The sequence below is a fragment of the Globicephala melas genome, chromosome 3 (assembly GCF_963455315.2).
Source record: "Globicephala melas chromosome 3, mGloMel1.2, whole genome shotgun sequence".
Taxonomy (NCBI): domain Eukaryota; kingdom Metazoa; phylum Chordata; class Mammalia; order Artiodactyla; family Delphinidae; genus Globicephala; species Globicephala melas.
This window is the reverse complement of record NC_083316.1, coordinates 62,301,682-62,315,803: the sequence shown is the minus strand read 5'-3', so window position 1 is coordinate 62,315,803 and position 14,122 is coordinate 62,301,682. Positions and strand designations below refer to the sequence as shown.

Here is a 14,122-nt window from a genome sequence, read left to right as displayed (position 1 = left end):
AATGGGTCAGAATTAGGGGAATGGGGTTCAAATGCCTCCTCCTCCCTCCCCCAACCAGGTTGCCTAAGTCAGATTGAGTCTCCCAAATGATTGTCAGCACATGTAACTCTCCCAGGCACTAGATGTTAAGTACTAGAAGAATAAGTAAGGAGAATCACACTAGTCAGAAAAAAAACCAAAAAAAAAACTATAACTATCATAGCCTAGTAAAGCTACTATTAAAAACAATGTCTTCCAGAGAAGAAAACCCACCCTCACCTGCAGAAACAAGATGGAAAGACAGGGCAGAAACAGTGATAATTGGAGGTGGCTGCGTTGGTGTGAGTCTGGCTTATCACTTGGCCAAAGCAGGCATGAAAGATGTGGTCCTCCTGGAGAAATCGGAGCTCACTGCTGGATCTACCTGGCACGCAGTAAGAAAACTATCTCAGCACCGTCATATGCACTGAATTGTCACTTGTGCGATTGATTTTTTTTCCTATTCACAGCTCCCCACTGAGAGCTCTTTAGAGCAAGTTCCCTTTCCATAGCGTTGGAAGGTGCAATTGCAGTTTAGTTGGTATACTTTAAGTGGGTGATCAACATGTATGATGTTGATAATCATGAGAAGATAACTTGAACATATGACTCTGGATTCAAATCCTGACTCTGTCATTTTCCACTTCTGGCAACTTACTTAAGTTTCTAGTTCCTGATGTGTAAAATGGGAATATTAATAGTACCTACCTAATAGGGTTGTGATGAAGATTGAATTAATATATGTCAAGTTATTATGGTAAGTGATTAGTAAATGTTAGCTTTTGTACCAAAGGATAGTGGCTGGGCGATCCTGAATAGAGGCCTGAGACCTTTACCTATGGCCCCTCACCTGGCTTTAGTGATCCTTTTATGTTTATTGATTTATGATTTTAAGTTAGTGCTGTGAGACAGCAGCTTGGCTTCATGAGGACTTAACTGTGAGGGCTGAGAACGTGCAACACAACTTTCATGTTGTGTTAAATGAAACACACGACCAAGTCAATCTCGCCTATTTAATGGTATGCGTAATTGTTCCAGTGCTGTATAATAATTGGGCTTACATCGAAAGCTGCTCAGGTAAATGAGGTGATTGACACCGCTTTCATACTGCCAAACCAATTATTTCTGAAGTCAGCTAAGATGGGAGAGGAAGATTTTATGACTGCAGGTGCCATTTTTGTTTGGAGGAAGAGTTGGGATGAACAACGAGGTCCTACAGTATAGCACAGGGAACTATATTCAGTATCCTGTAATAAACCATAATGGAAAAGAATATGAAAAACAATATATATATATGTATAACAGAATCATTTTGCGGTACACCAGAAACTAACATAACATTGTAAATCAACTATACTTCAATTTAAAAAAAAGTTGGGCAGTGTCAGCTTCTGCTCGTCATCCCTTTCCATCGTTAGCTTTCCACTACTGAGACAAGAGGGAACCCTGCTTTTAGGGGCCTTTTGACACCCAGAACCTGCTCACGGTAAGGGATAGAGTTGGATCTCCTGCCTCCAGCTGAGCTTCAGAGAGATTGATGCCCAGACTTAAGCCCAGTTCACCCCAGAGTCCCTGTGGTCACATAGTCAGACCACACCCACCATTTGGATGGAGACTTCTAGAAAAACGGCATCAAGCCCTGCTTCTCTTCTTTCTTCTCCTGCCAGCCCTCTCACTTCTCAGTCTGGGAGGGAGGCCCAGCTACCTGGTCCTCCCTGAGTGTCTTTTCTGAGTCTCCGTAGGCACATTTGTCTCTCGTGTCAGCAGTTCTCCCTCAGCTTGCTTCCTGCTACCTGGAGAGAGGAGCCCAGGAAGCCACTGACCCTTCTGGCTCTTCTCCCCTCCCTGAACTAGACTTTCTATGCAGATTTCCTTTTATCATGGAATAGAAAGCCTGCATTTCTGCCACAGCTCTCCTATGACTTCTTTTTAGTGGACATTCGGTCAGTCTTTCAACAAATATTTATGAAGAGCCTATATTGTGTCAGGCCAGCACTGTTCTAGGAGGTGAGGACACAGCAGTGTGCAAAACAAAGCCCCTGCCCTCATGGAGCCACATTCTGGTGGGGCAGATGGAAGAAAACACAAATGATGCTCTAGAGTAATCGGTGCCAGCAGAGTGGAGCGGGGTAAAGGGATGAAGAATGATGGGGGTGGAGGAGCCTGGAGGCTACTTCGAAAAGGTGACACTTGAGCAGAGACTGGGCAGGAGTGAGGGAGCAAGGGGGCCATGTGGCTCTCCAGGTAAGAGCATGTAAGCAGAGGGAAATTTTTTTTTAACAATGCCGTATTTTATTTTATTTTATTTTTTGCGGTGCGGGCCCCTCACTGTTGTGGCCTCTCCCGTTGCGGAGCACAGGCTCCGGACGCGCAGGCTCAGCGGCCATGGCTCACGGGCCCAGCCGCTCCGCGGCATGTGGGATCTTCCCAGACCTGGGCACGAACCCGCATCCCCTGCATTGGCAGGTGGACTCTTAACCACTGCGCCGCCAGGGAAGCCCAGCAGAGGGAAATTTTGCCAAATGGGAATCTCCTGAGAGGGAGGGCTTATACCCTTTTAACACTTCCGGATTGTTAAGGAGGGTGTACACTTTAAAATTTTAATTACTTTTTTGTTCATTTATAGTGGATTGACTTGATGTAACCTCCAATTTAGTTACTAGAATAACTAGAATCCCTGAATATTACTTCTTAAACATCCCATGAATAATAATAATAACAATAAAGCAACATATCCTTAGCCTAAGGTCTTTTAAGAAAAGTGGGCAAAGTTTTTAAGATGATGGCTTCTTCTTAAAAGTTAACTGTGCAAACTAATTTCCCCTTAAGCAGAGAGATACCAGAATGAGTGGAAAAGGCATTTTTCTGCTTTGTGAACAAAGTAGTAGGCTCTGGTTCACAAAATAAGATTCATGCAGGGTGAGCTCAAGATGGACTCAGGTATCAGAAGCCAGGTTATTTGGGCCCCTACAAATAAAGGAAAAGAAAACTGGATTGCCCTAGGAAGCTGATTAGAGGATTTCTTGCAAACAAGGGGGTCTCCCACCAAAGAGCATCCTGAAGAAATGCCACAGATTAGAATTTTTTTGAGATATAATTGACATAATAGTTTCAGGTGTAGAACATAATGATTTGATACTTGTATATATTGCAAAAGGATCACAATAAATCTGGTTAACATCCATTACCACACATAGATACAAAATCTTTTTCTTGTGATGAGAGGTTTTAAGATGTACTCTCTTAGCGACTTTCAAATATACAATACAGTATTGTTAACTGTAGTCACCATGCTGTACGTTCCATCCCCAGGACTTCTTTATCTTATAACTGGAAGTTTGTGCCTTTCGACCCCCTCCACCCATTTCACCCCCTCACCAACCCTGCCTCTAGCAACCATCCATCTGTTCTCTGTATCTCTGAGTTCCATTGTTTTGTTTGTTTGTTTTTAGATTCCTCACGTAAATGAGATCATATGGTATTTGGTATTTATAGTTCTTTGTCTTGTTTTATTTAGCATAATGCTGTCAAATTCCGTCCATGTTGTTGCAAATGACAGAATTTCCTTCTTTTTTATGGCTGAGTAATATTCCATTATATATATACATGTCACATTTTCTTTATCCATTCATTTTTTAACACAGAGAAATTTTGGAGCAGATATGAGAATGTGGATGTTTTGGGGGGCCAGCTGAAGGGGCAGACTACAAAAATAAAGGCAGTCTCACTGAAGAATAACATGTGCTCAAGGCTAAACATTTCTGGGACATGCAGGAATCAGATGCGCTGGGGAGGAGGGCACAGCTTGCAATGTGAATATTCAAAATGGAATCACAAATCCAACAGTCTTGAGGTTTTGCTGGATTTTAACGAGACTGTTTTGTCAGCACCCCATAATACTGCTAATATAGAACATTTCTTGTAGGATGGAAGGAAAGGGGAGAGAATGGACAAAGAAGCAGTTTTGGCATATGGGGTCCCCAGGAGAGGCTGACCCTGGGAATGGTGTCAAAGTGGATGTTTTGGAGGGCTGAGGACTAAAGATGCAAGATTATCCATTTGGGGTGTAGGAAGACAATGTTAGACCTTTCTGTTTATTTTATTTTATTTATTTTTTTGTGGTACGCGGGCCTCTCACTGTTGTGGCCTCTCCCGTTGCGGAGCACAGGCTCCGGACGCGCAGGCTCAGTGACCATGGCTTATGGGCCCAGCCGCTCCATGGCATGTGGGATCTTCCCGGACCAGGGCACGAACCCGTGTCCCCTGCATTGGCAGGCAGACTCTCAACCACTGCGCCACCAGGGAAGCCCTCTGTTTATTTTTATCTAAAAATATAAGAAAGACATTAAGCTTTACTAATCTTTATAAATAGCCCTCACCTTTGATGTGGGTGACATATTGTGTATGATACCAATGTTGCCTAAGGGAGAGGTTGGTGCTCCACAATGGGAGCGTCCCCATTCTTTCTTTTGTCTTCAGTCTGTCATGACATATTGCAGATCACATGCTATAGGATATCAATGTTATGATCGATTTTATAGAAACAAGGCTTTAAATAATATTGTTTGTGATGAAAGGGAGAGGGAATGACCTTGAGAGTGTTGTACTACACAGAGGTTTGTTGGTTATCCCGGAAAAATAATCAAAAGAGTTGTAAAAATGTTTTTCTTTTACAAAAAGACAAGTGTCCCCAGTTTGGTGATCTTTGTAGTGATGGAAGTGGCTGCCAGTCATTCTATGTAGTAGATACATACAAAACAATAGATGTAGTTTATTCCTTCAAAGTCAAGGTGATGCTCACAATAAGTGAAAAATAATTTTTGGAAAATAGTCCTGTTGGAAAGAAAGCATTTTGAGAAGGGGTGTTTGGAAATGTTGGTATCATTATTAGATTTTTCTGGCCAAAATGATACGTATCACCTAGAAAAAACTCTCAAACATGCAAGAGATAAATTTAAAGTTAAGTTTAAACCCATTTAACATTTTCCCAAATGAGGAGTTTCAGTGGGTTTGTACCCATTTTTTAAAATGTATAATGCAGTACCTCCCAATTAACTTATAACAGTTGATGGACAAGAGAACGTGAAACATTAATAGTCAAATTTCAGTAAAATCCTTTTGGTAGGTGGTGTTGGGAATGGAAGAAGTGGCGTCAAGATACAGAGAGTACAGCCAAGAGGGGGCACTTTTCCCACTTACACCTTTGTATCATTGACAGATAGCTTCTTCAGCTATCACAGCCATTCAAACCATCACAAGAGAAAACACACCAAGAAATTAGACCTTCAAATCGCTGTTTTACCAACATTAATCCAACATATATATTTTAGTAATATAAAATATTACATAGCCCTTGCTAAAATATTAATAAGCTTAATATTCAAAAGCTTTTCTACACAATAAATTTTTAAAATTCATAAACCTTTCTACACAATAAAGTAAGAATTATTTACAACATTTAATTCATTTCCAGCTGTTTTTGTGTGTTTTATGACCTCTGCTAATATAGTAATACATATTTATATGTCATGTGGGAATAAAGAAATACACATATTTTAGTGGGTATGCTCAAATATTTTTATTGGATGCGAGTACATGGAAGCACTGGGATATGGGAAGGCTTGAGGTCAGTCACTGAGCTTTTTGACGCTGTAGAGGCTCATGACAGAGTGGGAAGGATTATTAAAGACAGAGAGAACATCACTAGCTTTAGCACTCATGGAGATTTTTCTAACTGCATCATTCCTTTCATACTTATTGTTAGTCTGCTAGAAGGAAGAGCTTTCCACTCTCCCTACTTATTTATTTATTTATATCAACAAGGATTTATATATTCTTATTTTCTTCAAAGGGTTATAATTCTTAATGATTATTCTTTTTTTTAAATTGAAGTATAGTTGATTTACAACATTGTGGTAATTTCTGCTGTACAGCAAAGTGATTCAGTTATACATATTTATATTCTTTTTCATATTCTTTTCCATTATGGTTTATCTCAGGATATTGAATATAGTTCCCTGTCCTATACAATAGGACCTTGTTGTCTTAATGATTATTCTTGTCTGTGTTTCATCTTCCCTCTTTTATCTTCTCCACCAACTATAATCATTTTCTTTCTTCAAATCAAAAGTAAGCCCCTGCCTGTCCTCCATGAAGCCTTCTGTGATCCTTCCAGCATCTTCTCTTAGTTCCCTTAGTTCTTGTGTCTTTCTCTCTATGCTCTGGCACTTAATCCTATGCTCTTGATTTCATTGTTTCATGTATGAAAGTTTCATGACCCCAATCAGACTATAAAATCTTGAAGGATAAGAACAGTGTTTTTCTTCTTCTTCAAACTTCCCACTTAAAATATCCTTGCTGGAGCCCAGAAAGGAAGAACATTGTACCCTTCCTCCACCCCATGCCACAGGACTGACACACAAGTTAGCAATAAATACCATGCAGGACATTACATTCAAATAACTCACAATAAAAGCACAGATACGGTTGACCCCAAATTTTGAACACAGATTAAAAGACAAAAACTGGTTGATAAAAAATGTAAGGAATACAAAAATTATATATATATATGTGTAATTTTATACCTGACAAAAAATTGAGTTCAGGATTTACTTCTGACTGTCCCAGCAGCAAGGAAACTAGGGTTGTATGAATTAGTTGTATTCAAGGAAACTAGGGTTGTATGAATTAGTAGAAATAGTTATAGCATTTCAGTAAGAAAGACCAATTTTTCCTTGACCAGAAATTCCTAGAATTTATTCCCTAAAAAAAGGATATTGAGCTAAATGTTTTGAGTAAGAGCTTTACAAAACAGACTGATGTGACCCTTTCAGAAGAGAGATCATTAACTCATTCTATGAAAACAGCTTTCCAGGGTGGGGAAGAAGGTTGATGTAGTGTAGATACATCATTTTCGGGTGGTCTGGCTCTACCTAGGTTAAACTTAGAGGATCTTGAGGAGTGAATGGTGAACAGAACCCTAGGCCCAGACTTGTGAATATCCATTTTCTCAACTGACACGAGATCTATCGAAAACAAAATTGAGTTCTCCAGAAGATGCCTGAAGGCCAGAGATTCTCTATTATTGAACTAGAAAACTTCATATCACACTAGATACCAAGCATGTAAAGAAGGATGTGATATTTGGCTGAAAGTTAGGGAGCCTGACTCACAGTTGCCTCATTATGAGGCTGTGCTATGAGAGGACCTATGACGTTGGGCCAGCATTTGTCTCAGAAAAGTAGCCAAATGCTTGAACAAGTACTTGATAGACACGAAGGATTCTGGTCCATAAAGGATCACTGATGAACTTTAATGGCGGATTTTTTTTTTTAATTGAAGTACAGTTGATTTACAAAGCTGTGTTAGTTTCAGGCGTACAATGAAGTGATTCAGTCATACATATATATTCCTTTTCAGATTCTTTTCTATTATAGGTTATTACAAGACATTAAATATAGTTCCCTGTGCTACATAGTAGGTCTTCATTGTTTATCTATCAATATTTTATATATAGTAGTATGTATCTGTTAATCCCAAATTCCCAATTTATCCCTCCCCTGGCTCTTTCCCCTTTGGTAACCATTAGTTTGTTTTCTATGTCTGTGAGTCTATGTCTGTTCTGTAAATAAGTTCATTTGTATCACTTTTTTTAGATTCTGCATATAAGTGATATCAGTAGAACCAAATGCCCAACATGAAGAACTTTATAAATACTCCCAAACAGACTTTATTTTAAACAGATTGTATTCGGATGAGCTTTCCAGGATAAATTAGCTGCTGAATGGGGCCCCAGACACTTAACTGAGAGAACCTGCTTCATATCATTGCTTAGAATTCTTTGCCTGGATACCATATTGCATCCGCCAGAGTTGATAAAAAGGGGTTTGGCAGGTAATATTTAGATATTTTCCTGAGAGTGATTATTCAATATTTATTCAGGAAATGTTTGCGGGGTATAATCTATGTGCTCATTCATCAACTGGTTAAGCTATGACAAAGGTCTGTTCACCACTCAACAGGCTCTAATTCCTAGGAATGTTCCACTTCTTCAATTTTGGAAATTTCAAGAAAGAAAATAGGAGGGCCACTCAATTCAAGGGAATGGTGGGGATCGAGACAAGGAAAACTTTTTGCTTGCTTGTTCATAGTCCTCCTTAAGGGAACACACGCTTTGTTGGTTTGAGTCCACATTGTATACCGTCCCCCCATATTTTTCCTAATAGCGTACATTCCTAACCTAAGTGATTCCATCTAAGTCATCCCGTTTCTGAATCTGCAAACAATCCTTTCCCTAATAACTTTTAGGGACTTACTATATATGTTTGTTGGCTGGCTCTCACATTATTTATGTGGTTCAAGTGGGTGCTTATAACTGTCACGAGCCTTATGCAATGTGCATTCAAACTCGTGCTGATGTGTTCTCATCCCAGAGGACTGGCTGGTGCTTGCCAATTTCTTGCCAGTAATAAATTACTTCTTAACAGATAAACTGTCAACATTTTGAGAATGTTAATTTTTTTCGGTATTTCCTTTCCTCCCCACTTTTAAGGCAGGTTTAACAACTTACTTTCATCCTGGAATAAACTTAAAGAAAATACATTATGATAGCATCAAACTTTATGAGAAACTGGAAGAAGAAACCGGACAGGTAAATGCATTTAGCTTGAAATTGTCTGTTTAGGTCAGTTTCTCAGAGATACATAAGATTACTGAAGGATTTTGATATCATCATGTATCGCTGTGTGTAGTGACAGCCATGGCATGTGAAATGTGGTAGAAGATTCTGATGAGAGTTTAAGATGAGAAACTAGAGCTTGCTTTTCAATCAATTTAATTTCTTGAAGTGTATTACCCATGTAATTACCTGCTCCTGATTTTTTATTTTATTTTATATTTATTTATTTATTTATTTTAAAGACGATGTTGGGGGTAGGAGTTTACTAATTTTATTTATTTATTTTTGCTGTGTTGGGTCTTCGTTTCTGTGCGAGGGCTTTCTCTAGTTGTGGCAAGCGGGGGCCACTCTTCATCGCGGTGCGCGGGCCTCTCACTATCGCGGACTCTCTTGTTGTGGAGCACAGGCTCCAGACGTGCAGGCTCAGCAGTTGTGGCTCACAGGCCTAGTTGCTCCGTGGCATGTGGGATCCTCCCAGACCAGGGCTCGAACCCGTGTCCCCTGCATTAGCGGGCAGATTCTCGACCACTGTGCCACCACGGAAGCCCTCCTGAGTTTTTAAATGAGAAAAGAATAAAAAGCAGCTTTCAAAAATATCTTTAGTCAGCTTCTATATCTAGAAACTAAGATATCACAGCCTTTCTGCACTGGATTGCAAAGGATCTGACAACTGTACATGTCAGATTGTCACATGCCTTCGAAAAGTACTTCACTAAAATCCCCTCACTTTTTTTTTTTAAATATGTTTGTTTGGTTTTTTATTTATTTATTTATGGCTGTGTTGTGTCTTACTTTCTGTGCGAGGGTTTTCTCTAGTTGCGGCAAGTGGGGGCCACTCTTCATCACGGTGCGCGGGCCTCTCACTATCGCAGCCTCTCTTGTTGCGGAGCACAGGCTCCAGACGTACAGGCTCAGTAGTTGTGGCTCACGGGCCCAGTTGCTCGGCGGCATGTGGGATCTTCCCAGACCAGGGCTCGAACTCATATCCACTGCATTGGCAGGCAGATTCTCAACCACTGTGCCACCAGGGAAGCCCCCCTCACTTTTACTTTTCTCTCTTCTCATTTGTATTAGTACTTTCAAAATAAAGTGGCAGCAAAGAGTATCCATAGACTAAGACTGAAGTCTGCTTAAAATTTTCATGCTATTGCCCTTGCCTAAAACCATCACATGGCTCCCCACAGTCTACAGGACAAAAGCCAAAGAAGAAGGGCCTTCATTAGCTAAGCCCTGCCTGCCTTTCCAATGTTTTCTCTTGCCACTCTTTGCTATGCTCAGATGCTTCAGCTATTCTTAATTGCAAACAGTTCTAGAATGAGCTGGGCTGTCTGCCTGAGACAGCATTCCCTCTGGTCCCCATTTCAGCATTCGCCTTCCACCCTTTCCCGGGGGGCGTCTCCTTTGAGAAGGCATCCTTGACTTTGTTCACCCAGCAGTCAGGCGGAGCTGAGGGCATATCTCTTGGCTCTAAGAACATGTGTACACATACCTCTTATATTACGAATCCCCCTCAATTGTGATTGTTGCTTTACTGATTGGTCTTTCCTACAGAGTCCGAGCAACTTGAAGATAATGACTACATCTTTGATCACTGTCACCCAGGGCCTTGCTGAGTGCTTGGCCAACTAAAGGACTTCAATAAATGCCAGGGCTTCCCTGGTGGCGCAGTGGTTGGGAGTCCGCCTGCCGATACAGGGGACGCGGGTTCGTGCCCCGATCCGGGAGAATCCTGCATGCCACGGAGGGGCTGGGCCCGTGGGCCATGGCCGCTGGGCCTGTGTTCCGGGGCCTGTGTTCCGGGGCCTGTGCTCCGCGGCAGGAGAGGCCGCAGCGGTGAGAGGCCCGCGTACCGCAAAAATAAATAAATAAATAAATGCTAGATGAATGTTTATTTCAATTCACACTTAATCTCCTCACCGCAACATTCTGATTCTTCATGTTCCCTCTTCAAATCCTTTGTCTTTCTTTTTTTCACATAATTTTCTTCTACTCTGTACATGAGCACTGTCTCATGTTGTAATTGTGCATTTAGCTGTCCATCTTCACCTATATACTGTAAGCTCCATCCAGGCAGGATCTTCATCTGTCTTGTTCACAACAGCGTCTCTGGGGCTTAGCACAGTGCCTGGCACAGAGGAGACACTTAGTAAATATTTGTAAAATGAACATCTTTTCATATGATGTAAATATGGTATATAGCTATCACTTTCACTGCATAGTGAATCTCTTTTCTTACACACCTTCATTTTCATTGTGCTGGAGAAGAACCATGTTTGAGTGCCAAATAATGATTTATGAGTTTTTACTGGCATTGTCATCACAGGTGGTGGGATTCCATCAGCCAGGTAGTATCAGAATTGCTACAACTCCTGTAAGGGTAGATGAATTTAAATATCAAATGACTCGGACTGGCTGGCATGCAACGGAACAGTATATTATTGAACCTGAAAAAATACAAGAGATGTTTCCTTTACTCAACATGAATAAGGTATTTATCCTAAGGGCATTTTTTTTTTAACCATTTGTTGATTTTAATTAAGATCAGAAAATGTTATTTTAGAAATTTAATTAGAAAAAACTTTGTGCACACATTTTGAATGTCAAAATCAGACGATTAATGCTGGAATTTGGGTAAATTATAAGATGGGCTATTATGTTTGCTAAATACAGTAAAGGTAATGAAAAATCTTATTAGCTTTCTACCTATTACAACTGAGGAAACATTTTCAATACCTCTCTATTACTGTGTCCCCCAGATCTGGAGGTTTCTATAATAAACCTTCTGCTTGAGAAATGCAGAGAAGACAATAACCAGGTGTGACAAATGTGTGTATAGAAAGACTGTGTTACTAACATTTTTTTTACAAAATCAAAGGTAGAAGTACATGTTATATTGCTACACAGATATCACCTAACTCATAGCTGTACTACCCTGACAGGTATCGATCTAACCAAATTTAGCTGAGAAAATCCACTTGGGAATTTAGTGTCTTTTTGCTGGGTGATAATCCCATTTGAATAATAATAACAATGACTAATACTGCACCACCTAACACTACAGCACATACTTAATGTACTAGGTATTATGCAAAGCCATTTACATGTATAATCTCATTTACTCTTCACAATAATAATAGAAGGTATAGATTATTACTAAACAGGAAATTGCAGCTTAGATAGTGTACATAGTGGGCCCGAGCCCATCCAGCTAGAAAGAGCTGGAGGAGATTTGAACCCAGGCTCTCTGACTCCTCTGTACCTATGCTACCTAAAGGTACAAGGTGGAGCTGTTCAGGGAAGCAGAGGCTTGTGTTTCTCCCCACTGTAGTATCTATGACGCCTAAGGGTTCATAGCGTTGCTCTGGGAGCTGGGTTATTAGCCCCTGTGAGTCTTGACAGATTGCTGGCACTCCCTTTTCAGTAGTTTTGTGTGATGCCAATGTGGTGGCAGACTGGTGTTGCATTGCATTGTCTGCGTTAAAATTCTGCCACCACTGCCAGGAAGGATATTCTTATATCTGTTTATATGTCAATCTTGGGATGCTCTGCTGGAAGTTCTCACATCACAGATTTTTCACAAGGACATTGGGCAATGGAAATATGTGGGAAGAGTATTCTCTGGCTCTGGGCAGGGTGCCAAATCAAATAGATCTAGGGTCACTGCATAAGGACATATCCATTATAAAACACCAAAGTGACGTTTAGAAGTCTACAGTAATACAAATTCCATTAAAACCAAAAGTCTCTTGCACTAAACCTATAACAAGAGATTGGATTAGTAATCCAAAACTTCCCACAAAGAAAAGCTGGGGCCCAGATCGTTTCACTGGTGAATTCTACCAAACATTTAAAGAAGAATTACTACAATTCTTCACAAACTCTTCCAAAAATAGAAGAGAATTGAACACTTCCCAACTTATTCTGTGAGGCCAGAATGTATTGCTGTGCCAAAACTAGACAAAGACATCACAAGAAAAGAAAGACCTGTATCTCTTATGAATATTGATGCAAAAGTCCTCAACAAAATACTAGCAAACTGAATTCAGCAACATATAATAAGGATTTTTTTAGCATAACCAAGTGGAATTTATCCTGGCTATGCAGGGTTAGTTTAACATCTAAAAATCAATCAATGCAATATTGCATGAATAGAATAGAGGACAAAAATACATCATCATCTCAATAGATGCAGAAAAAAAATTGACAAAAGCCTCTTGACCATACTTGGTGCTTAATAGATTTTTGTTGAACGGATGAGAACTAACTGTACTATTTCAGTGCTCCCTCCTTGTTTCATCTGAGTTTTATTCTTCTTTGTTTCCCCCACAGTACCTCAAGCCGTAGCACAAAGTAGGTATTTAAGAACTAGTTGTTGATGACTGAACCAAGTATACATTTTCCTGACACCAGATATATATTTAACATGTGAATCTATTAACAGTATTAAGCAATTAAATATAAATAATTAATCAATTAGTATTAGATTTAACTGCAAATGTTAGAAACCAAAATAATAATGCTTAAACAAGATAGACATTTATTTCCCTTTCATTTTGGCAGTCCAGGGCTGAATGGTGGCTCTTATCCATGAAGACTTCAGGGATCCAGTTGCCTTCTGGATCATTGCTTTGTCATTCATAGGATGTGACTCCTTTGATCTTACTCCAAGATGGCAGCTAGAGCACCAGCCATCATGTCTGCATTCCAGACAGCAGAATGGAGGAAGGGACAAAGAAGGGACAAAGGGCATATGCCAATTGTCTCCTTAAAATGGTCCATGTGACCATGACTCTTTCATTTGACACTTTCATTTGCATTTCATTGACCAGAATTTAGTGATAGTTTTAGCTACCATCTGGAACTAGTAGCTGCCAACTATTGGAAACTCTTTGTTCTTAGTGGTTATGTGTCTAAATAAACATTTGGTTTCCATTGCTTTGTGGGGGAGGGGAGAATGAATGTTGGAGATGATTGCAAACCTCTGTCAAATAGCCTGTCTACTTAGCTCTCAATGTGAGTCCTGCCTAGCTCTGAGCTTGGACATAGGGGAAAAAAAAGTGGAGACTGATCAATCTGATGCCATGATGCATTTTTCAAGTCCAGTTTTGCTAAACATTTGCTGGCAGGATACAGTTACACTGAGTGAGTATATGTATTCATTTGAATATTGACTGTTTTGTGATCGATTTAGATTTTAGCTGGACTGTATAATCCTGGAGATGGTCACATTGATCCTTATTCTCTAACTATGGCCCTGGCTGCTGGGGCTAGGAAATATGGTGCCCTTTTAAAATATCCTGCACCAGTGACTTCTTTGAAACCCAAGTCAGATGGAACATGGGATGTTGAAACACCACAGGGATCTATGAGAGCAAATAGAATTGTGAATGCTGCAGGTAAGCGTCATTTAAAAAAAAAAAAATACTG

The 14,122-nt window shown here is 40.1% G+C and overlaps 1 protein-coding gene across 3 annotated transcripts in view; it reads left to right on the top strand.

The window, feature by feature from the left end:
• DMGDH (dimethylglycine dehydrogenase) overlaps positions 1-14,122 on the top strand; it is a 63,336-nt gene that overhangs the window by 902 nt on the left and 48,312 nt on the right. For all 3 annotated transcript variants that reach the window (XM_030842791.3, XM_060295928.2, XM_060295929.2), the window contains exons 2-5: positions 239-413; positions 8,570-8,668; positions 11,019-11,183; positions 13,887-14,091. In XM_030842791.3, coding sequence (XP_030698651.1) covers positions 239-413; positions 8,570-8,668; positions 11,019-11,183; positions 13,887-14,091 — 644 coding nt within the window. The remainder of the gene's footprint in view (positions 1-238; positions 414-8,569; positions 8,669-11,018; positions 11,184-13,886; positions 14,092-14,122) is intronic.